The sequence below is a fragment of the Pyrus communis genome, chromosome 12, assembly GCF_041283825.1.
Source record: "Pyrus communis isolate YQ-2024b chromosome 12, ASM4128382v1, whole genome shotgun sequence".
NCBI classification, from domain to species: Eukaryota; Viridiplantae; Streptophyta; class Magnoliopsida; order Rosales; family Rosaceae; genus Pyrus; species Pyrus communis.
In genome coordinates, this window is record NC_142576.1 from 692,367 (window position 1) to 715,309 (window position 22,943).

The 22,943-nt window shown below is 36.7% G+C and overlaps 5 protein-coding genes across 5 annotated transcripts; 2 read left to right on the forward strand and 3 right to left on the reverse strand.

The window, feature by feature from the left end:
* Nucleotides 1-882: 882 nt before the first annotated feature.
* Nucleotides 883-2,913, reverse strand: LOC137746222 (putative F-box protein PP2-B12). The gene is made up of 3 exons (XM_068486296.2): nucleotides 2,504-2,913; nucleotides 1,820-1,938; nucleotides 883-1,602 (listed from the first exon to the last, which is right to left on the reverse strand). The coding sequence occupies exons 1-3, from the start codon at nucleotides 2,792-2,794 to the stop codon at nucleotides 1,092-1,094; spliced, it is 921 nt and encodes a 306-aa protein (XP_068342397.2). The 5' UTR covers nucleotides 2,795-2,913; the 3' UTR covers nucleotides 883-1,091.
* A 3,233-nt stretch (nucleotides 2,914-6,146) lies between these two features.
* LOC137745979 (F-box protein At2g02240) lies at nucleotides 6,147-8,065 on the reverse strand. Its single transcript, XM_068486016.2, has 3 exons — nucleotides 7,627-8,065; nucleotides 6,958-7,076; nucleotides 6,147-6,764 (listed from the first exon to the last, which is right to left on the reverse strand). The coding sequence occupies exons 1-3, from the start codon at nucleotides 7,912-7,914 to the stop codon at nucleotides 6,377-6,379; spliced, it is 795 nt and encodes a 264-aa protein (XP_068342117.2). The 5' UTR covers nucleotides 7,915-8,065; the 3' UTR covers nucleotides 6,147-6,376.
* A 1,744-nt stretch (nucleotides 8,066-9,809) lies between these two features.
* On the forward strand, nucleotides 9,810-13,010 carry LOC137745986 (putative serine/threonine-protein kinase PBL25). Its single transcript, XM_068486025.2, has 5 exons — nucleotides 9,810-10,352; nucleotides 10,716-10,894; nucleotides 10,994-11,180; nucleotides 11,275-11,666; nucleotides 11,840-13,010. The coding sequence occupies exons 1-5, from the start codon at nucleotides 10,256-10,258 to the stop codon at nucleotides 12,728-12,730; spliced, it is 1,746 nt and encodes a 581-aa protein (XP_068342126.2). The 5' UTR covers nucleotides 9,810-10,255; the 3' UTR covers nucleotides 12,731-13,010.
* A 720-nt stretch (nucleotides 13,011-13,730) lies between these two features.
* On the reverse strand, nucleotides 13,731-17,083 carry NPQ1 (non-photochemical quenching 1). The gene is made up of 6 exons (XM_068485437.2): nucleotides 16,895-17,083; nucleotides 15,721-16,032; nucleotides 15,456-15,628; nucleotides 15,006-15,102; nucleotides 14,520-14,911; nucleotides 13,731-14,375 (listed from the first exon to the last, which is right to left on the reverse strand). Exons 2-6 carry the CDS (start codon nucleotides 16,000-16,002, stop codon nucleotides 13,874-13,876), a joined length of 1,446 nt encoding a protein of 481 aa, XP_068341538.2. The 5' UTR covers nucleotides 16,003-16,032; nucleotides 16,895-17,083; the 3' UTR covers nucleotides 13,731-13,873.
* A 2,424-nt stretch (nucleotides 17,084-19,507) lies between these two features.
* LOC137745372 (putative leucine-rich repeat receptor-like serine/threonine-protein kinase At2g19230) lies at nucleotides 19,508-22,323 on the forward strand. The gene is made up of 7 exons (XM_068485319.2): nucleotides 19,508-20,199; nucleotides 20,325-20,348; nucleotides 20,449-20,880; nucleotides 20,990-21,105; nucleotides 21,347-21,607; nucleotides 21,686-21,886; nucleotides 21,976-22,323. Exons 1-7 carry the CDS (start codon nucleotides 19,746-19,748, stop codon nucleotides 22,045-22,047), a joined length of 1,560 nt encoding a protein of 519 aa, XP_068341420.2. The 5' UTR covers nucleotides 19,508-19,745; the 3' UTR covers nucleotides 22,048-22,323.
* Nucleotides 22,324-22,943: the final 620 nt, after the last annotated feature.

A 22,943-nucleotide genomic window follows, 5' to 3' on the forward strand; every position in this document is an offset into this window, starting at 1 on the left:
TCGCCCTTTTCTTTTTCTCATAATTTTAAATGAATTTAATATTAACTAGTACTTGTATAAAAGTAATTAATTAATTGGTGTAGCAAGTAGGTTAAGTTAATTGGAGATAATATAGTATTGATTAGTAGTGTGTTGTTGGTCCATCATTTTTAATCGAGATATTTTTTAGATCTAGCCGTTTGGAGTCGAGGGATAAAAAAATTCAAACCACTCATTTTAAATTATACGGCATCCGTTAGTCCATTCTATTCGACCACCTCACACAAATTAAAAGTTCGAATCTCTTTCCTTGAATTACTCGATTTGTTAGCTCTAGACAATAAATCTGGAGAGGATGCGACTTCCATCTTTTTTAGATCTTCACATTGTATTTGTTTGAACCTACTTTTGCAGTAACATGTTAAGTGCTTTTGAGATGTTTGACAATGTGCGACCCAAACTATAGTTTTTATTTTTATTTTTTTGGAATTATAGTTTAGATATCAAGTATTGCGTTTGAGAAGAGCTAGAGATCAAAGGTTAGAACCAAGTATATAGTGTATGATCAATATTTAGTAATCTAAACTGGGATTCTAATTGAAGAATTATTCTAGTGAATTCAAACGTCTAAAATTCATAATGTCCTCTTCTTTTAGTGTAATTTAAAGTAATGTTATTGTTTATAACAGTAAACTAGATTATGCTACAATGAAAAATTTAAAGACATAGAGAAGCAATTGAACACAGAGATACAACAAAGATTTTTGCTCAATCGTCACAAGTCTTGGTTTTTTCATGAAACCGATAGTTTTATATTTGTATAGTACTGAACACAAAGATTACAGTAATAGAGCAATTGACTACGATCATGATCATAATATGTCATGATCGTAGTAAGTGATCTATAAAAACCAAAAACCTCATTCATAAATAATATGCAAGGCTACGGTCATGATAGTAGTATGTTATGAGGTGGCCTCGCAGGTTGAGGTAGCCTCCTCCCTCCTAAACTTTTAAAAACCAATAAGGCAAATACCTTTTTGATTCTAAATTACAAGCTCAACAATAATTTTGAAATTACAGAGACAACAATATCTACTTCCACTTGATTTCTACATCCTTTTGGGCCTGATCTCAATCCCTTGAAACAAGAGGCCACCCTTCCAGTGTATACGCCTAACCTGCAAGCAAGCCATCTCCAACTCCCCACCTTCACCCCCTTCACAGAAGAACTCCCCCATCTCTATCTCCAGCCATCCGTCGTTGCGCTCTTTCGGGTACTGGGCCTCGTTGACCTCGATCTCTCTGAGCTGAAAATCTTGGACTCCCACCATGTGTCTCCGGTTGAAGACGCTGATACGCAGAGGCCCGGCCAGGGGAAAGCCGGGTCCTTGGGAACCAAGGCCTCTCTGAGGGTCCAGAAACACCTCGTGTTTCGTGGGCTCCTCCCCAATTAAACCGACTGAGACCTCCAAAGGTTGTTGCTCAAATCCATAAGCCCCTGTAGTCGGCTTGAATACAAGATAAGCTTTATAAAGGGTGGCCGGGGACAGCATCCGCGTCTCAATTTTGCCACGGATTTCAAGCCAACACACACACACAAGCTCTGCCACCTCCTCAAACCTGTTTGCTTATTACAATTAAATTTATACTCAAAATTTAATCTCTGAGCAACCAATAACACATAGTTTATGCAATAAAAAACATGGAAATGTTATCACACTCCAAAAAGATCATTTGCAATCCTCAATTCCGAGGAATGGGTGCAGAGCAGATGACTATTTTGGAATGCTAATAAGATAACAATTCTTTGAAAAGGAAGAAGAACGAAATTTGAGACCTCGAGTCGGGGAGAGAAATCCATTCCCAGTATGGAGGAGTGTCGCCCCAAACGATCGAAAGGGCCCTTGCAGCAATCATATAGCATTTCTTCCCGCTCCATTTGTCCAGTGAAAAGCTCTGCATGATCATGCAAATTAACACTCAGGATCTTAGACCAGTTAAAAATAGAAAGCGCTATACAAAAAATAAAAAATAAAAAAAAAAACCTTAAACCGAGGGAATGCGTTCCAATTTCTAACTCATTTTTTCTAGGAAGTTTTAATGAAAAGTCTATGCTACTGTTCATTTTAACGAAAAATCATATTTTTACACTAAAAAATCAATCATGGTACTATTTAATTTACATTTTATTTTGTCCTTATCATTAAAACTCAAAGTTTGCAAGCCTTTTCCATTAGTTTTTTTTTTTCCTAGCCTTTCTGCATATTTCTTCTAATGCTAAAAAGAATTGAACACTAGCGGTTTTAAAGCTATTCCTTCGACCATCTGCATGTCAAACTGAATATTGTGCCTTTTTTTTTTCCTGTACTTGCGGAATAAGAACGAGCGCCAAACTCACTAGACTTTGTATTTTTTTTTTTCAAAACTAAAAACTGCGAACGAAATGATTATCAAAACGAGCTCCAAACTCGAATAAATCCCGCAAAAGAATAGGAGATAAGGGAAAAAGTAGTGAAATTACCAACTTTCCCTGCTCGATGAGAACAGGGTTGTCGCATAGAGCGAGGTAAAGCTCCTTCTTGGTTTTGGAAGCGGCGGAGGGAGACACATGCGGCGGATGTACGGACATGGCGGGTGACGAGGAGGACAGGATCGTGTGGATATCGGGTGGAAGGAACCTGTCCCAGACGGTGTCGGATTCCGCTGCCGCCCTGAAACTCCTCGAAACCGACGACAACGTGCCCGCGTCTCGAGGCGTGGTAAGCAAGACAACGGTGGCTATGCACCCTTCCGGCAAGGCCTGCAGATCCATGTGATCGGGCGTCGTCACGGCGATTCCTCCGCCACCGACATCATTCTCCTGGTTTCCGCCACTGCCTAAGTTTGGGTTCCTCAGATAAATGAAAAACACTTGTAATTTGTTTTCGCATGTTTTATGGTTGCTACGTGGTGTTTGGTTGTGTATTTATAGAGAGAAGAAAGCTTAGCCGTTAAGTCTTGGTTCTCTTTCCCGCTGTGAAAAAGGGTGTCAGAATCCTCCGAATAGATATATTTATGTTTATCGTAACATCGTGCGGTCAGTTTTTGTTATGTACTATTTATATTTAATATTAAATTAAAATTTTAAAATAATTTTTAATCGCACGATGATGAATAATCACAATTGATTTATCCTCTGAACTTCCATAAAGAGGATCCTATTCCGTCACAAGGTAATAAGGACAATTTTATTAACACTCCTGTAATCTTACGAAAACATCTCACACTTTTATTTTGTACGATAAGAAAATACAAACACCCCATTTCACGTGTCGCCAGCCAACGACCGCAGAAAATCTGAAGCAAAAAACCAACCTCTCACCATGGCACCGTATCTCCTCTCTCTCTACAATCCCCGACAACTTGCACGTACTTCTTCAACCCTATTTAGAATTTTGGATGGTTGGTGAAGTTTGGCAATAGGAAATTGGAGACGGGGTGGGAGAGTTAGGGCATTGGACGACAGCCTTTCCTAACACAGACGGGTTGAATGGTGATGACCAACAACTTCCGCAACAGACGCGATATCTGGTTGGATGAGTTGAGGTGGTGAGTTTTTACTAACAGCATGGGAGTTGTCAGCCGTGCCGATGTCAATGACAGAGGTAGGTGTTCAGAGACAGGTGGCCGTCAAATTGGGGCTTGTTTGGCGTTGGCTTCTTTATGGTGGTGTGGATGTCTTCAGAAAAATGAGGAACAAAGTTGGAATTATCGAGAGTCTTTAGAGTATTTCGATAAAAAATGTGAGGTATCATCACTTAGTGCTAATAATATTCTTCTTTATTTGTAAGTGAGAGATTTTAAGTTTGCTGATTATCGTCAAAGATAAATGAACCCTATTATTGTTAGTCTGTTGTAAAACTTAGCGCCCTCACCCCTCAATGTAGACAATCGTTGTTAAAAAAACAGAAGAGCTTTATTCTCATCAGCAGGCATAGTGGACTACATTTAGTTTGGCTTTGACTAATCAGATTTTGAGCAAATTACCTGTTCGAGAATCCCTTACCAGATTATAGTATTTCTTTGTCAAAGAAAATGACGATGGGAAAAAAATAAAATAAAAAGAAGGAGAGGGTTTAAATTTAATACAACACAAAAAGATTAGGATGGGGGAAGAATATGAATACGATGAAGCAAGGACGTGGGGTGTTTTTTGACGATGAAGCAAGCATGTTTGGTTTGCATGTGCTCCCTAATTGCGACCACGCATGTCACAATCCTTGTACCCCGGCCCTCGAGAAATTTGTTAGTGTGTTGAGCACACGGTTTGGCACACTAAAGTGTCTTAATACAAGTAGTTAAAAATTTTCTTTTAAATATTTAAGTATTTATATTATGACACTTATTGTACCAAGTCGTGTACTCACAATACTTTTACTCTTCTGCACTTTCGTCACTTTTGCTTTGCCTTTAGAGTCAGAAACGCACTACACTTCTTTGTACTTTCTATTTTACACTTCACTCCCACATGTTTACTTGTTACGTCAATATAAAGTCAAAAGTAATGTAAGATGTTAAAAGGAAAATATTAAGCATATGTGGTTTAAGCCAAACGATCATATAGTGTATTAATTTTTTGCATATTTCCTATTAGAATCACTATGTGTCATGTGAAACCGCACTTGGAAAGTTTTAGACTAGCCGGAGAATCTTTGACCTACACCACACTAATGTAATAAGATCATATTTATCTTCTCTTTTTTCTTATTACAACACCAAAATAATTCTATATTCATTTGGAATTCATTCTCCACACCATTAGTTAAAGTAGTTAATAATATAAACTTGTGAAAAATGTGTTGAAAATACCTAGGAAGACTTGGTCTAGTTGGTAAGAATTGGTCATTGAGGAATGGGCGTCATATGTGTTGTCCCTTTTGGTACGATTAAGAGGTCGTTGTTGTGGCTTGTTGAAAACTTGACAGGTGGAATACAAGTTTTACTCGAGTCCCTTCAATTTTTATTTCATTTATAGAAAAGCACGATTGATAGTGCAAAGGAATCATCATTTAGAGTTTAGATTTTACGATTCTAGTCTTAAATTGGTTAATCGCTTCGATTTTTCATTTTAAAGGGAACTCTAAATGGCCATTTATATCATAACTAAATAATTAGGATTAAAATCGAAGAAAATTGAGTAAAAGTAAAGTTTTTCAATACTTATTTTCTATGTTTAAAAAAGATAAGACGTTATGCACATAACCAATTAGCGCTTAAGGTGTTATAAGTAAAATTAATTTATTGAGGCTCCCTTGACCTAAGAGGGCACCCATCAGTCCAATCACACTCTCATTCGGATTTAAATTGCATTGAAGAGTACTAATACACTCCCCCATTTATAGCATACTGCTAATACAATTATACAGGTATCTAATCCAATTATCTTACTCATTTTTAGGTGTAAAGATCTTATTAAAAACTACTAATTAAAAACAGTTATACAGAAGAAATGGAGTTGGAACTAAAATGGCAACACAAAGTCAAATACATAAGGGTTAAGTAGGAATAATGATCTAATCTTTAGAGGTAATTTTAAATTGTTCCAACTTTTTAGAGCATTCCAAATAACTACCTAATGTTTTGAAAAATATACATCGTTAGTCATAGGTGTAAAGTGAGACATCACTACCGTTAATTGACGATGACATTAATGTTTAAGGGATAGTATGGATAAATATTGGAACTAAGTTTCACTAACACGTCATTTTAGAGTTTTGAATCCTCAAATTGATCCCTTTTAGCCAAGTTAAACGCTAACTTTGTCTAGTTAAAAGGAATTGGTTTGGGGATTTAGAGTTGTATAAATGACGTGAGAGTGAAATCTTGCTTCAATACTTGTCAATGTCATCACTTAATGCTGGTGGCCGAACGAATATTCAACTTTTAAAAGTTTAGGTACTTGTTATAAACTAAACCCATACATTGACATATTTGAACTTACTTTTGCAGTAACATGTTAAGTGGTCTTCCTTAGTTTTTAGGCTCACGTAATCGTGGCTAATACTATAGTTTTAATAACATTGTCGGCTTGAATGAACTTGAATGAAAAGTGGAAAGAATGTAACTTCAGTGCAACAATTTTCTCCTTAAACGGCGAACAAGTTTAATGTAGCTTAAAGTAAGAATATCGTTTGTAACAGTATATTAGATTATGCTAAAAGTTTAAACATATGAAGCAATTGAACACAAAGATTACAAACATTTGTGCTCAATCGAACACAAACATTACAACAAATGAAGCAATTGACTAAGGACATTGACATGACTCACTTCAATTGCAACAATTAGCATATGAAAATAGCTCAATTATAATATTTTGAAATTATAAAGACAGTAATCTACCGCCACTTGACTTCTACATCCTCTTGGGCCTGACCTCAATCCCTTGAACAATGAGGCCGCTCTTCCAGCGACCATTTGTCTCCAAGCAACTCATCTCCAACTCCCCACCTTCACCCTCTTCACAGAAGAACTCCCCCATCTCTAACTCCAGCCACCCGTCGTTGCGCTCTTTCGGATACTGGGCCTCATTGATCTCCCTGGGCTGGTCTTGGGCCTCATTAATCTCCCCAATTAAACCCACTGTGACCTCCGCAGCGTGGAGCTCGAGTCCATAAGCCTCTGCAGTCGTCTTGAATACAAGATAAGCTTTGTAAAGGGTGGATGGGGACAGCATCCGTGTCTCAATTTTGCCATGGATTTCAAGCCAACACACATCCACAAGCTCTGCCACCTCCTCAAACCTGTTTGTTTAGTATAGTTAACTTGTACTCAAAATTTAACCTATGACCAACCATAACACATAGTTTATGCAATAAAAACATGGAATCATCTGCAGTCCTGAATTTCGAGGAACGGGCGCAAAACAGATGACTATTTTGAAATGCTGATAAGGTAACAATTCCTTCAAAAGGAAAAAGAATGAAATTTAGAGACCTTGAGTCGGGGATAGAAATCCATTTCCAGTACTCAGGAGTGTTGGCCCAAACGATGGAAAGGGCCCTTGCAGCAATCATATAGCATTTCTTCCCACTCCATTTGTCCAGTGAAAAGCTCTGCATTATCATGCCAATTAACACTCAGGATCTTAGAGCAGTGAGAGATAGAAAACGCTACACGAGAAAAGAAAAGAAAAGAAAAAAACCAAACCAAACCAATAGAATGCATTATAATTTTTAACTCCGTTTTTCTAGCCTTTCTTTGGTCACTTGTTCTAAATATTCACACCAACAAATGTACACAAAATATTTGGTCCCACCGATTACTCGCTCTCTCCTCGCCCAACAACAATACTTACGATCTTTCCCGCCCCCAAAGTTTTAGACTTGGTACTTTCAGATAAAAGATTCGTGCTTAAAATCTTTCATAAGGATGAATGACGATTTTGATATTGTTTTTGTGAGGCTTAATCGAGCTTCGCGTCTCTAAATGTAACATATCATTGTATAAAAAAATATTAAAATTAAAAAAAAAAAAAAAAAAAACTATTTTCTTGAATTTTCAAAAACAAAGCGGAAGACTAAAAACTAAATAATTATCAAAAAGCTCTTAAAATCAAATAAATTCCACAAAACAAGAGAGATAAAGAGAAAAGTAGGAAATTACCAACTTGCCCTGTTCGATGAGAACTGGGTTGTCGCACAGAGCGAGGTAAAGCGCCTTGGTTTTGGAAGCGGAGGAGGGAGACACATGCAGCGGCTGTACGGACATGAAGGGTGACGAGGAGGACAGGATAGTGTGGATATCGGGGGGAAGGAACCTGCCCCAAACGGAGTCGGATTCCGTTGCCGACCTGAAACTCCTCGAAACCGAGGACATGGTGGCCGCGTCTCGAGGCGTGGTCAGCGAGATAACGGTGGCTATGCAGCCTTCTGGCAAGGCCTGCAGATCCATGTGTTTTCTTCTGGTTCTTGTAATTTGTTTTGATATGTTTTCTGATTGCTACGTGGTGGTGGTTTATACAGAGAGGAAAGCTTAGCCCTTAATTAATGTCGCTGATGAAAGCTTAGCCCTTAATTATAGTCGGTTCAAAGATAAGGTTGGTGAGACTGAGAAGATTGAGGAATGCTATTTATACCACATTTCTATACCACTTTAGGTGACATTTGACGTGAACATCCACATTATTTAAAAATTTTGCAAAATCCAAGGAAATGAAGAAGAAAGGTTCATCATATATCACAATCATTATTTAATTAACTATTTTTTCTTAATTATTAGTTTATTAAATAATGAACTAAATTTAAAAATCTAATTAATTCAAATGATGTGGCTGTCCACAACAAATGCCACCTAAGATGATATGAAAATATGATACAAAAACATGGTATGAATAGCATTACCCGAAAAGATAAGACACGACAATTGTGATATCTCTACTAATTAATAAAACATTCATTGTCAACCAAAATCCTATGAAATTACTAGTTTAACCCTCTAATTAAAACACAACATGAATAAGAAATATAGGGTAAAAATGTAATTTCACATAACCAAATTTTACTTTTTATTTTCAAAGTCTCACCTACATGTAATCCTAACATATATCTAATTAAAAAAATAATAAATAATTAAAAAAAAATAAAACTTACCACTCTCACATTCTCTATCACTCTCTTCTTCTCTCCTTCTCTCCTTCTCTCCTTCTATTTCAAAAACAAAAATAAAAAAAAATTTCACACACTTTGTGTGTGTCCATATGCTAGTTTACATGTTAATAATTTTTTTTTTTTGTCAATTATAGGGTGAAAAGATGTTCAGTCTTTTATTGCAATATCTAAATTATATGTTAATAGAATTTTTTTGTCAAGTTTTTAATAAAAAAAAATTAGACAATAACGTAATTTAATAAAATAAAATTTTATTATTTTTTATTTAAACATCACCTATAAATATTTTTAATTTTCTAATTTTAAAAATTTTAAAAATAAAAAATAAACTTTTTTTTTCCTTTCTTCCACTCTCACTTTCTCTCTCTTATTATCTCTTTCAAGCATTTCCACCCTTAAAAAGTGCAATTAAAAAGTGCAATGTGGTTTGAAAAATGGACAAGGATTGTTTGTCCTCTCACTTTCAGTACCCTTCCATGTCCTCCTGTTTTGTATGGTCACGGTTAAACTGTGTCAACATTTTATATTGTTTTTTTATAGAGATAATAAGACAAAAATGAATAGTAATATAAAATGTTGACGTGGTTTAACCGTGACCACACAAACAGGAGGGCACGAGAGGGCACCGGAAGTGGGGGGGGGGGGGCAGACAATCCTTGTCCTTGAAAAATATATAATGTTATAGGGATTAAATTTGTAAATAAAATTTACAAACTAAATAATGTGTCACCAATAAGAATGAGTATGTTTATTAACGCTTAAGTAATAATCCAATCATCAACTTCTATGTCATTTAACCAAGTTAAATGCTTTGTCTAGTTAAAAGAAATCAGTATCTGGATTTAGATTTGTACAAGTGACATGAAAGTGAAATCTTGCTTCAATACTTGTTAAGGACATCACTTAACGTAGTGGCCTAACGAATATTCAATTTTTAAAACTTTATGCAGCTGTTTGAAATGTTTTAAATATTAAGACAAATTTAAAACTATCCCAAAAGGTTGGATAGTTAAGTGAACTTAACCCAATAGATGATTACTGTCCTTAAAATAACTCTGACAAAAATTCCTGGGCTGTAAACCCTCCATCTGTAGCCTGTCTTTTAACTAAAATTCAATAAAATTCCCACATTTTTCTCTCCATAGGTTTAAAAGGCCAGACACATCCCCTCACATCTCCACCTTTTTCTGAGAGAAGTCTAACGAAAATTCTCTCATTTTCTAACCCTCAAAACCGTGCAAATGCATTGCCTCCCATTTCTCCTTCTCCCAAGTTGTAAGTTTTTTTGGTTTTTTCCCCCTCCAAACTGCAATTAGCTAACCCCGCCCCACCTCCGGGGTCCTCCTCCTTCAATACTTCCGGAGGACCCTGATCCGCTCCTCCTCCTCCTCCTCCTCCTCCTCCTCCTCTATGCGCCTTCGTTTGTTTCTTGTCAAACAAGTTTTGAGTTTGACCTACATTTTTTTCTTTTTAACTTTTTGCTAACTTGATTAATTTTCTGGAAAAAGACTGGCGTTGTAATATTTAACTACATTCTGAATTATCTAGCAAGCATTCAACCGTTTGCCAAAGTTCTTCTGTAAGTTGAAAGGAGGTTTGTGAATATCAAAGATTAGTCGGAAGACATGAGCTGCTTTCCGTGTTTCGGTTCACAGAGAAGTAAGAGATCAAATAGCAACAAGAGATTAGAGAATGTCTCCTCTCCTCCTCCTATCGCGCAAGGTAAGTCTTCGTTTTTATTCTTTCTTTCATTTTTCTCGATCTTTGGTTATAAATGATTTCGAAACAATGAAATGAAGACATATACATATGAAAGGTATATGTGAAGTATAAGGTTTGAAAATATCAAGTATGATCGTAACAGAAATCGCGTAAATATTACACGTAAAGATGAATGCATGTCTAAATTACAATGCCTTCACAATTTTTAAGTTTCTCAATAGGTTTTAGAGGAGGTTTTCCATGACTCGTGACCATATTTTTAGGGTAGTCATACACTAGACGTAGAAACTAATGCAGAACAATGATTGACAATGTTGTCAAAAGGTATTGGAAAGGGCCTAAAACCCTATCGCTTTTCTGCAGAATTGAAGAAACAAAAACCTGCAGAGGCCACCGGGGGAGTTAACCCAAAAGATATTAATGCAAAGACTTTCACTTTCCGTGAGCTCGCCACTGCAACAAAGAATTTCCGGCAGGAATGTCTTTTGGGGGAAGGTGGATTTGGAAGAGTCTATAAGGGAACCCTTCAGTCGAGCGGGCAGGTTATAAACACTTTCAGTTTCTCTGCATATTTGGTTTTAATGAAGACTTGCTAATGAGTAATGAAATTATGAGGCTGAGTTTTCCAATCTTGGTTATAGGTGGTGGCGGTGAAGCAACTAGACAGACATGGAACGCAAGGGAACGAATTTCTTGGGGACGTTTTGACGCTAAGCCTCCTACACCATCCAAATCTGGTTAACCTAATTGGATATTGTGCTGATGGAGATCAAAGACTTTTGGTGTATGAATTCATATCCGGGGGTTCTCTAGATGATCGTGTTCTTGGTACGTGCGCAACCCTCCCTTTTTCTACTGGTTTCTTGATTTAGAACCCCTTTATCAGCTGCTTAACTTTGGATGTGAACAAAACTATGTGCAGGCAATGGACCAGATAACAAGCCATTAGATTGGTACACCCGAGTTAAAATAGCTTATGGTGCTGCTATGGGACTGGAGTACTTGCACGAAAAGGCCAATCCCTCTGTTGTCTATCGAGATTTGAAATCTTCGAACATCTTGTTAGACGAAGAATTCAATCCAAAGCTCTCAGATGTTGGACTTGCCCAGCTTGGCCCTGAGGGAGATAAGATGCGTGGACCATCAAGATTGATGGGAACCTATGGTTTCTGTGCTCCTGAGTATTCTAGATCGGGTGAAGTCACAATGAAGTCGGATGTGTACAGTTTCGGAGTTATTCTTCTGGAGCTCATTACCGGAAGAAGAGCCGTCGACACTACAAGGTCAAATGATGAGCAAAATCTAGTATCTTGGGTAATTATCTTATCATTTTCACATATCTAATACGTCTCTTTAATTGACCTAATGGTTCTCCCGTTTCTCCCTCTTCAATCCCCTTGTTTCTGTCCCTGGACCTAGTGATTTTCACTCTCATTCACCATTATCATCATGTGTAACTTCGTTCTCATTTTCATGTGTGTGAGCAGGCACAACCCTTATTCAGGGACCCAAAAAAGTATCCTGATATGGCAGATCCTCTTCTTAACAAGCAGTTCCCGGAAAGGGATCTAAATCAAGCTGTTGCAATGGCATCCATGTGTTTGCAAGAGGAGGCAGCAGTCCGTCCCTTCATGAGTGATGTTGTGACTACTCTAAGTTTTCTTTCCAAAACTCCTCCTCCTCCTGAGGCTGTCCCTGCTCCTCTTCCAGCTGATCCAACCCCAACTGAAAAACGTGAAGAGAACAATGATGATTCAGAATGTGTTTCCGAATATTCAGAAGACGATAATTCTGATGCTGCAGGAGATTATGATGATGAAGACCAGGAGGCTTCTGATCAGGAGAGTATCAGAAATTCAAAGAGCAACTGCCGTAATGTTGACATTTCAGAAGGTGAAGATAGCGAAGATGAACGCGTAACTCTTACAGAATCCAAAGAATGGCATTCATTTACAAGGGGCAGCATGATATCACGGAACGACAGTGTTAATTCAAGTGACCAGAGCAGCAAGGGTGGTAATAATCTGGATGGTAATTCAAACCAAGTGAGCAGCAGTCAATCCAAATATGCAAGTGTTTCTTCTAGAAGCAGCAGCAGAGGGTCAACAGAAGAAACCGTTTCCACTAGCAGAAAGAAAAAAGCATCACAAAAAGAGACTGCTGCTGTTACATTAGGCGGCAATAGCAGTACCGAGGAAAAATCATCAGAAGGCGGAAGTGTTTGCACAGATGATCAGGATCAGGAAAACAGAAGCAGCAAAGTACCACAACTACCACCAGTACTGAAAGATGGAAAAGATTCTGTAGACCAACACAGAAACAACAACGGATCGCAGGATTTTAAAACATCGAAAAAATGTCAATCCAATCACTACTAAAATGTCTCTAACTTGCACATACATATGAACATGAGATTTTTTTTTTTTTTTTTTTTTTTTGTTTTGTATGGACGAGCCATGCATGGCTTTTGTCCTTCAAAGATAGCGAACGAGACGCATTGCTACGAAGGTGTCCTATTGAGATGCATAAGTACTTTGGTAGAAGGAGAAAGCGCATGAGGCCAAGAATTTTATGATGTGCTAGCTTCTCTCTTTATTTATTTTTCTTTTTTTCTTTTTTATTTTTATTTTTTTTTATAAAGATTTCGATTATACTTCATTTTGAAGACTTCTGTATCGTCTTGATTGACATATATCCTTAAACTAAGAGAGACAAACCGGAAACAAACAAAAGAACCTACTTAATGATGGCTGGCTTCAGATAAGAAATTAATGTATTTACCAATGGGTATCTTTAGTAGAATATTTAAAACTGAAACCTAAATATATATGAAAAATATAGTAGTAAGGCTCAAAACAGTACTAAAAGGGGGTTCCATCCTCACAAATATCAATGGAGAGTTTTATATTAATTTTCAAAACCTCATGGTGACGCGAAGATGAAAACAAATAGATTCAATGACGATTTTTATACGAATTTACAAAACTGACCAAAAACTATGTGTAAACCCATGTTTTTGTAACTATTGCAATTTTTTTTTTTAATTTTCTAGAAGTATCTTCTTTGACCATCAAGGAAATTTATAAGGTGTTTGGAGGTGATTTTATGATTTGTTGAGCAATAAATGTATATTTAGTAGAATATTAAAGCTAAAAACTAATTTTGCGAGCATCAAAGAAAAACTATAAGGGTTTTTAAGTGGTTTTACGATTATTGAGAAACAAATGTAGATTGCACAGAGCGGTGACATGAAAAGGATTATAACTTACCTCCGCGCTCTTACATTCACGAGTTTTACGTATGGAGTTGCCAAGTTGAATATATGGATCAACATAGTCTTGTAAATTAGCTTTTAGAACAATTTACTCTGCCAACCAGTAAAACCAATTGGAAACATATATAGCTAGCTCGAGAGAAGAATAACCTGTAATATCAGCTTACATTCTGCAAAAATAAATAAATTACAATATGGTATAAAGTATAAACAAGAAGCAAGAAGCTGACCGTTTCATAACACTCAATTATCTTAGCTTCCTCAGCGGAAGAGTTTTTCCAAACAGTTTTCCTACTTCACCAGCTTCCATTTTTAGCTCGCTCAGCAGATCCATCTCTTCTTTCGAAAGACCTCTCAAGAAGTTCTCCTCGTCTTGTTTAAGCACGTTAAACCCTTCCAGTAACTTTTGAAACAATGTCAACTCAGTTTGTTCAACCTTTTCAACTTCCCCTTCTATCTGTTTAACTTCCTCTATAATGGTCCTTTCCCCTTCTTCAATTGTCTTTTCCAACCTCTCTACGAGCGGAGGCTCAGGTCCACAAGTATTGTCTGTTCGGATAAACTTGCTGAAGTCCCTTCCCACACTTTTAGCTGCTCTTTCAAGTTCGGGAACAATGCTTTCTGGCAAAACTGAACTCCTTGTGTATACAACAGCACCACCATATCCATCCCATGCGTCATTTCTTCCACGGTAGTACACAAAAATGTAGTCTTCCGGTGTGTTTTCTATCTTAGACGATAGAATATACCTGCATAAGTCATACATGTGTTCTCACAAGGTTTTTGGGTTTATGCAGAAACCAAATGAGAAACAAAACCGCCACATAAATGGATGGAAGCATGAGAAATCCAACAGGAACAAGATAAGAAGGTATAGACGTGACGTGAATTACCAGTCATCTTGATAGTGAAGATATTCATTGTCGTGATTGTATAGAATGCCGGGCTGGTTTGGGTCTTGCACGAATTTCTGCACAGCTGATCGAGTGAAAAAGCCACCATCTGGGGTTTTTATTCTCCAGGACAAGTTCCCTACAAGTTTGCTAGATTCTGTATGGAATTCATGCAATTGGCAATCAAATACATCGAAGGTAGGATTCAAGCCACTTGTAATGAACCACTTTCCGTTGAACTTCGACATATCAAAGCTTTTAACAAGAGCAGCAGGATCTGGGATAGGAAATTCTCCCACATCAGATTTCATAGGTACGCACTTCTTTCGCGACACTGCACATTCATTAAATTCATCTACGACTTTGTTTTCAAACAGGTCACCACATTTAATCTGCAAAAATGAGGAAGATAAATAGAATTAACGACACCAGAATTCTCTCCTGTATAAACTTTATCACCGCTGAAACTGAGAGAGAGAGACTAGCCTGGCATTCAGTCTCATCTGGTCGATTATTGCAAGTTTGCAAACAAGCAACATTGGCAGCACATGACGGGTTTCCGATGCACTTCGCAAGTTCTACCCTGACATGAATAGGTGTTCCAGTAATCCGATTAAGGACAAAGGCTAAAGTTTTTCAGTGTCCACACAAGAGAAAAACCATAACACATGCATAGTGAACATGTAATTTAGAAAGCCACTTGTTTCCGTTTCCTTATGTCATATGATAAGCCAAAACCTAAACCAACATTTATTAAAAAAATTAAGCTTTATTCCATTTTATGGACTTTTGAGTAACAAACTGAACAATTTGACTGGCGGATCTGCATAACACACTCAACTACAGAAAATCCGGATATATAATAGAAAACAAGAAGCGCAGAAGAAATCATGTTAAAGATACGACTAAAAGATCAAACTTGTTTGAATGAATTACCTGCATTCCTTAAGTAAGCAGGCACAAGTTTTGAGAGCATCGACAGCATTGGCTGATGGCATGACCATGAAAGTGCATAACAGTAAACCAGCTACTTTCATGAAATGTAACTGGCTCCACTCTTTAATAACACTCAGTACTTCTTCAATCATCAAATCAATCGCGCGTCCCATCTGCAAAGAGGAAGCAAAAAGAGAAAAAGACGTCAATCATCACTCAACTCTGCATAAAGAAACCAAGACTGCAGATATATTGCACGAGTTACCTCGGGCTCACTAGTTTTCATGCTTTGTTCTGAGAAAGCCTCCTCCGTCCTGCTAGAGAGCAGCGAAGAACGCTTTGAACCCAAACCAGAAAAGTTTCTTTTAGCACTAATGAATTGGCAGTATCTTGATTTTCTTCTCTGGGTGGAAAATTTCACAACCACATGAAAACCAACCATCCTTCCCTTCTGAAGCCTTTCATCACTTTTAAGTCCCAACCTAATACAAGCATTTCCTATACAATCTTTATGGGACAGGAAGACCGAACGTCCAGCGAACGCCATGCTTCAGAATCTTTTACTTCGAATTCTGGCCTGCACACAGTTTATTATATCAGAGGTATTTTTCCCCTTTCCCCGGAATGTAAATAATCAGAAATCCATTCCCTTCAAAAATGTTATGACAGCCTTTCGTTTGCTTCTCCTTCACAGAAGTTAAATGCCCTCATACATTTATTTGGCCTAATTCTTGTGATAAATTTTATTCAACCTCAGATTATAAACGAAAACAGAGATTTACCGCAGTTCAATTCGGTATCCACTCTCAAGACTACATATACAATTCGATTTTTGAATTTCTAGTTTGGAAGAGGGACTTTATACAAAGTTCTAAGGAACTCCAGACGAAATTTTTCAAAATGCACTACAAAAACACTAACAATTAACTACTCAAGCTCTACAAATTTAAAACACTATAAAGACGCAAACAAAGGACTTTCGAATGGCACCACGAAAGGTGTCATTTCAAAGTTTTCTCGGATGAATTCAAGTCATTTTCAAGTCCCTTGATCTCAAACACGAACTGATGGCAAAAACGACGTATTTATGTAGTTACAAGATAAAATGTACAAGACTTGGCTGCCCAGGGAGTTCCATTAAAACTACATGAAGATTGCAGGGAGACCCAAAATCTGATATTTTTTCACTACCCAAAAGCTGAAATTTTGCACTACCTAAAAGCTGAATTTGAGCTGAATTTCTCAAATACCCGAAGGAACAGAAAAAAAAGTTTGGTAGAACTTAGCTAATACAAGTGGTATGGAATTTATACAATGTATAATTCTAAGTAGCTTTAATGAATTAATCTTGCAAAAAATGAACACACACATATAATATATATATATATATATATATAGAGAGAGAGAGAGAGAGAGAGAGAGAGAGAGAGAGAGAGTACCTTGTGGTGTATTGGTGGAGAAGATGATGGGCATGGCAATTGGCAGCCGCTAGCTTATTTATCTGCTTTGCAGTAAAGTAGGTGCAGACGGTCGACAACTAAGCAAAATGGAGAAAGAGAAGAATGGAAGAGAAGAGGAGAAGAGGGCGCTAAATTTTAGTTGGGTTGGGCGGATAAGAGTGGCCCAACGTGTGGAAACCAGGGCTGTAACGTATTCCAATTTCCAAGTGGCTTTTGTTTTTTGTTTTCATTTTTTTTAATTATCTATTTTTTATGAATTTTATAATATACTCTATTTTGTATACAATCCTTTACTCTCAATACAAAATATCTATTTGGCAGAACGGTTTAAAAAAAAAAATATTATTATCAAGGGAGGAAGAGTTCGTAATAATTACAATAATTCAAGAGAGGTGAGAGTTTCAAAATCGAGACGTATGAGTGGGAACTCAGCTCTCTATCCACTAAGATATTGGACCAAATGCAAACAAAAAGAGATATTAACTCCAAAAGATTATATTAACTCAAATAATTGTCTCAATTCAATCGCCGCAAGAGTTTTGTAGTATAGAGCTGCTCAAGAATTTTGAATTGAAGAGATTTTATTTTCGTATTAAGAAAAAAAAATTAGAAAGTTGAAGAAAACAAAAAAAAGATCAGCTATCGTTTGGGATGTGCTTTTCTAGAAAATGTTTCTACGACCTCTAAATTATTATTTTCGCAAATGCAGTCGAAAAAAGTGTTTGTAAACCTCTCAAAATCGAACCCAAACATTTACAATGAAATAACCAAGGCTCATGATTATGCTCCATAGTATGGGAACCAAGGCCCATGATTATCATTGGCCCATATGTTATTACAAAATTGATTTTTTTTTTTAATTTTTTATCGAAAACAAATAAAGATGGAGCTTTTCAAGAATCATGAGAGGGCGATGAAGAAGAGGATTATGGAGAGAAATCTAGAGAAGCGCAGATGGTTTAAGTAATTAATTTAATAATGCATGGAAATCATCCATTATGTCCCTTTTATAATTTCTTAGTGTACATCTTAGAAATTGGATTATGAAGAAAGAAAAATAGATTAGTTTAAAGAAGAATAGACTAAATGATAGCAACTTTATTATAATATTAAGACTTGAAACAAATGTTAAAGAGACATTCGAGGTAATATTCAAGAGGTCCTCAATTCAAAAAAACTTTAACAAAACATAAATGGCCAACTTAGCCAAACTAATTGTCACTGTACCGGTGGATTTGAGGGCAAGACATGTCCGAGAATAAACAAAAGTTAGAGAATTGTGTTTCTCCTTTGCACTTAAGTTTGAATACTCTTTTTGTAGTTGTAACATATCGCTTGTGTTAAAAAAATAGTATCATATCTAGTAATCAAGTTTAGCTAAATTGGTTAGAGTAGTATGATTCCCTTTTACACTCAAGTTTGAATTCTCCTTATGTAGTTTAGATAAATTTAGGGTAAAATATCTCTTCTGTAGTTAAGATGAATTAAGTGTAAAATATTGCTATTGTCCAAAAATTAGTATTTTCGCACTGTAGGGGATTTACCAGACATAATAAGCACCAAAAAAATGCCAAATAACAGATAAGATTTTGTTATAAAATAAGATGATGGTGTAAAAAAAGATATTAGTTTGTAGTTTTGTACAGGTACATATATATGTGGCGATGTGAATGAAGATTAGATGATTGGTTCAACATTTTAATAAGCATATGCATTTGGAGCCACTTCACAAGTGGATGTTATTTTAATTACGACTTAATTAACATCCCTTAATTATGGTTTATGTACATGATCAAAGCCACCGGAAATTTCAAGGTTGTATGAGCAGCTGGCTGTCTCAGAACCAAAACTAGCAGAAACAAAGAATATCCCTATTCGTTTTTCGATGTCGACGAGGAAGGCTATGGTTTTTATAAGTATTCAGTTCCACTCTTGCCTTGGAAAACTTTCGGCTACATTGTAAATCTTTCACAAAACATAATTTTCTTTGCTTAATTCCTCGTGGGATTGGTGTAGGACTTGTAAAAAATTAATATGACAACAAGAAACTTTTCTTACAAGCTTAACATCTTACTCGTTGTCGCTTATTTTATTTTAACTTTTGCAGATGATTTATCTTCACCAGATGATCACTCAGGTAAATATTTATTTTAACTTTCTTAGTAAATATTTATTTATTTTATTATTTTTAATAACTGTCGTGAGAGTTGAACTCGTAGCTTCTCCAACAAAGGAGAGACTTGGTTCCATTAAACCAAAGGATCGTGTGCTTATTTTTGGTAAATTAGTCCTCTAGGGAGGCATAGTGTCTTCTAGTTTATTAAATTTTAGTTTGTTTTTTCTTTCCCTTTTGCTGGCCAACATTTTTTAATTAATGACATGTAACATGAACTGGGGTAATGATTTAATGACTGATAGCCAGATAAATAAATCGAAATATATGTCATTGAAATGGAAATTGCTTAGCTCCTTCATGCAATCATTTTTCTTTTTGTGTCGTTAGATTGATTTCATTGAGTAATGAGAAACAACTCTTTACATGCAAGGAGCCAATTAATATTTATTTAACACTAGATGGTTATCTACTACTTTGCGGCCCTTGTGTCTAGCTAGGAGGATTTATGATTGTTTGAATTATAGATGCAAAAATTTGGAACACAAATGCTTATAAGATTTCATATATGCATGACTTCTTGCAGGAGGCTGTGTGTTAAACTTCACATCCATTCCATTCCAACCAACTGGGGAGTGCCTCTCTCACGTAGGACATAAAATAAACGTTTGGGGAAGCTACAGCACAAGCCCGTGCTGTCAAAAAGTCCTCACCACCATGTCCGAAGCCTTAGCCATTCACGCAGTCAAGACTCAGGGCAGTGCCAGTGTCTTTCTTCCAGAACAAGAATGGAAAAACTGCAGCGGCCCTTTTCAGAAGGAGCGAGACGTGTCTGCGAAAAACTGTCATTTTGATGGCCTTTACTATGGTAACAGCGCGTGCTCGAACACAACTCTTGCATCCATCAAGAAAGAGCAGGCCTTCCAAAACGCGATAAGTAATTGCTCAAACCTTAGCAATGCATTTGAGGATGTTTGCGGCAATTGCAGCAAGGCGGTATTAGGCTTGAGGGACGATTTGCTGAATGCATATGAAGTGAAGGATGGGAACGCAACTGAGACGGGCATATGTGGTATAGCAGCTGTTATTTCTGTTTTAGAAGAGAAGATGAACAATACCTTTTCAATCGACAATGACTTTATGTTGTGTATGTCTTTTTTAGACACCTTCGGTATGAAAACTACTTCAATGCCTCATGCTTGCTCAATTAACTTCCAATTTACTCAAGTGCTTTTATGATTCTATCTGCTTAATTAATTTTCTGTTTCTTGTGTTTTCGCTTTCGATCCATTGCAGAACCAGGCTACATCAAAATCAAATGTAAGTACAGCTAAAGTACTATTTCATTCTACTCTATTTGAGAAAATTGACAACCAAAAGTTCATGTTTCCTCAAAGAAATTAATCATTTAATCTATCAGATTCTTTGGCAGAAGCGATACTTTCCATCTTAATAGGCATCACCGCTGTGACACTGATCATCCTGCTGATAAAATTTGTTACCAAGAAGCAGCCTCAAAAACCAGTTCGCTCGGGACCGATTACTACATGGTCTGGCCTGTACAGGTTCTCCAAGGCCGAGATTGAGAATGCCATTAATACTGAAAGAAAGGACCTCGGACGAGGAAGCGCTGGTCAAGTTTATAAAGGGGTTCTTCCGAGCGGGCAAGTTGTTGCCATTAAGCACATTAACAAGAGTAACACATCTGATTCATTTACTAGAGAAGTGGAAGGCCTTTCGAGGGTTCGACATCCAAACTTGGTTTGCCTTTTTGGTTGCTGCGTCGAAGATGGCGAACAATATCTTGTGTATGAATATTGCGCTAAAGGGAATCTAGCTAAACACCTCCTAAGTAATTCCTCTGATTCTTATCGATTTATAGAACATATTTAATAAGTTAATCATCTTGGAAATGCTTTTTCTTTAAGGATCACAAAAATAATTTCATTTATTGCGATCAGGAAACGATCCTGTCTTAACATGGGAAAGAAGAGTTAGGATTCTAAGAGATTGTGCACTTGCTTTGAGATATCTCCACCATTATATTGATGGATGCATTGTTCATAGAGATATTAAGGTAATAATTAAATGTGGAGAACGGATTCCCGCACACCCTTTGTCTTCTTTGGCACATCTCTCTTTATTTATGTCTCTTAATTTTCATTTGATTTATTCAAAGACCAGGATAACAAAAAAAAGGAAGGTATGCAAAAGGAGAAAAGTAATGTGCGGAAATCATTTCCTTTAAATTTGATTTGATTCTCCAATTAATTTTTCCTGAGTATATTGATGTTGATGCTTGTTTGCTGAATTTGTAGCTTACAAACATCCTTTTGACGGATAACTTGGAACCCAAGCTATCTGATTTCGGGCTGGCAAAGATGTTGGGTATGGAGGAGAGCAAAGTATTTACAGATGTTAGAGGAACCATAGGCTACATGGATCCAGAGTACATGACCAATGCCAAGTTAACCTGCGCGAGTGATGTCTACAGTTTCGGCATTGTTGCTCTGCAACTGCTATCGGGGCAAAAAGTATTTGAGCTGGATCTTGATGCTAGAGACCAACTAACAAGAAAGGTATATACACCAGTTTATTAGCGACGAGAGCTAGAGAAAGAGAAGATAGATTGACAATTCTAGTTAATTTTTTTGCAGGCAAAGGATATAAGTATGAACAAACGCCCTCCTGAGGATCTTGAGGACCCAAGACTGAATGGAAATGTGAACAAGGCGGACTTTGAATCGATCCTTCAAGTTGCAGTACTTTGCGTTGCCAAATCAAGCAAAGGCCGCCCTACGATCGGTCTTGTTTTCGAAGAGATGGACAAGGCTTGGAAGAACACTCTTGCTGACATGGTTAGGCCCCTCAAAATTTATAGCTCATTGGTACACATATATACATGTGCTGTATTGGTGACCAGTTTTCCTCTTTTCTCTGAGTGCAGAAGGCAAGGAATAAAGGGATAAGTTCATCAGCGACACCACTGTCTATGTCTTCCGATGTGTTTTCAGTCTGACTTGCAATTATGATCTACAAAGTTTTTGGCTGTTGTGTGTAGGTCTTATTGCTGAAGAGTAAGATTGGAGTTAATTTTGGGTCTTTGACCGCGTTTGTTTGGTGTTTAGTTATCGGAAAATATGTACAAATAGAACTGGAGGACTTTAAACCATGGTTCACATACTGTTTAGTTTTTGTTTAATGTCCCTCTAGTTCCTTAATATTAAAAGTTTGTAAAAAGTTTCTATTTACGCATATTTCTTTTAATTAATAAGAAATAACGATGTAATTAATATAATCTAAGGTGTAGCACTGCCTCTTGCTTAGTAGTTTCCGCTACGTACCTACAAATCATTGTGATGTGTGCATATTTATATCTCTTTATCCTCATTCCTTGTCATAAACGAGAAAGATACATATAATGCCTTTTCACAAATTAAAAGAAGAAAGATTTCCAAGCTGGTCACAGAGAACTCCTTGAACTTTGACAGCATATGAGCTATATTTTAAAATAATTGGACTTCATCATAAGAAAACAAGGGAACCGAACAAGGAAACTTTCAAGGGGATTTAATTCTGACCAGAAAAGTTGTACTTACATCATCTCGTCTTGTGATTGGAATGTGAATACGAACCATTTTCTCGATGCGATAATTCTTGTTTTAATGTGTGGTCGAAATTGAAAGTTTAGCATGTTAGATAATTCTTGTTATATGAAAAAATAATATATAATTAATATATACGAGTTTCCACTTCTAATATTACTAAGGCCTTTTGTGATAAAACCTAACACCAAATAATAGATGGTTAAATTAAGACAATATCAGTGATATTTGTGGTGGACTTGCATGGGGCTATAAAGCTTATCATGGTATCAGAGCAGACTATTCTTTCGACACGTCATGGGCCCGATTT

What these genes read in the sequence shown, in the direction of transcription:
- LOC137746222 (XM_068486296.2), bottom strand. Translation starts at nt 2,794, where the DNA reads ATGGATCTGCAGGCCTTGCCGGAAGGGTGCATAGCCACCGTTGTCTTG. An exon ending in TCATCGAGCAGGGAAAGTTG is followed by an intron (nt 1,939 to 2,503) that starts GTAATTTCACTA and finishes ATGATCATGCAG; the next exon opens with AGCTTTTCACTGGACAAATG. An exon ending in ATTTCTCTCCCCGACTCGAG is followed by an intron (nt 1,603 to 1,819) that starts GTCTCAAATTTC and finishes ATAAGCAAACAG; the next exon opens with GTTTGAGGAGGTGGCAGAGC.
- LOC137745979 (XM_068486016.2), bottom strand. Translation starts at nt 7,914, where the DNA reads ATGGATCTGCAGGCCTTGCCAGAAGGCTGCATAGCCACCGTTATCTCG. An exon ending in TCATCGAACAGGGCAAGTTG is followed by an intron (nt 7,077 to 7,626) that starts GTAATTTCCTAC and finishes ATGATAATGCAG; the next exon opens with AGCTTTTCACTGGACAAATG. An exon ending in ATTTCTATCCCCGACTCAAG is followed by an intron (nt 6,765 to 6,957) that starts GTCTCTAAATTT and finishes CTAAACAAACAG; the next exon opens with GTTTGAGGAGGTGGCAGAGC.
- NPQ1 (XM_068485437.2), bottom strand. Translation starts at nt 16,002, where the DNA reads ATGGCGTTCGCTGGACGTTCGGTCTTCCTGTCCCATAAAGATTGTATA. An exon ending in CAGATGAGACTGAATGCCAG is followed by an intron (nt 14,912 to 15,005) that starts GCTAGTCTCTCT and finishes TCATTTTTGCAG; the next exon opens with ATTAAATGTGGTGACCTGTT. An exon ending in CTTCACTATCAAGATGACTG is followed by an intron (nt 14,376 to 14,519) that starts GTAATTCACGTC and finishes TGACTTATGCAG; the next exon opens with GTATATTCTATCGTCTAAGA.
- LOC137745986 (XM_068486025.2), top strand. Translation starts at nt 10,256, where the DNA reads ATGAGCTGCTTTCCGTGTTTCGGTTCACAGAGAAGTAAGAGATCAAAT. An exon ending in CCCTTCAGTCGAGCGGGCAG is followed by an intron (nt 10,895 to 10,993) that starts GTTATAAACACT and finishes TCTTGGTTATAG; the next exon opens with GTGGTGGCGGTGAAGCAACT. An exon ending in TCTAGATGATCGTGTTCTTG is followed by an intron (nt 11,181 to 11,274) that starts GTACGTGCGCAA and finishes AACTATGTGCAG; the next exon opens with GCAATGGACCAGATAACAAG.
- LOC137745372 (XM_068485319.2), top strand. Translation starts at nt 19,746, where the DNA reads ATGTCCGAAGCCTTAGCCATTCACGCAGTCAAGACTCAGGGCAGTGCC. An exon ending in TTGTTCATAGAGATATTAAG is followed by an intron (nt 21,106 to 21,346) that starts GTAATAATTAAA and finishes CTGAATTTGTAG; the next exon opens with CTTACAAACATCCTTTTGAC. An exon ending in AGAACACTCTTGCTGACATG is followed by an intron (nt 21,887 to 21,975) that starts GTTAGGCCCCTC and finishes CTCTGAGTGCAG; the next exon opens with AAGGCAAGGAATAAAGGGAT.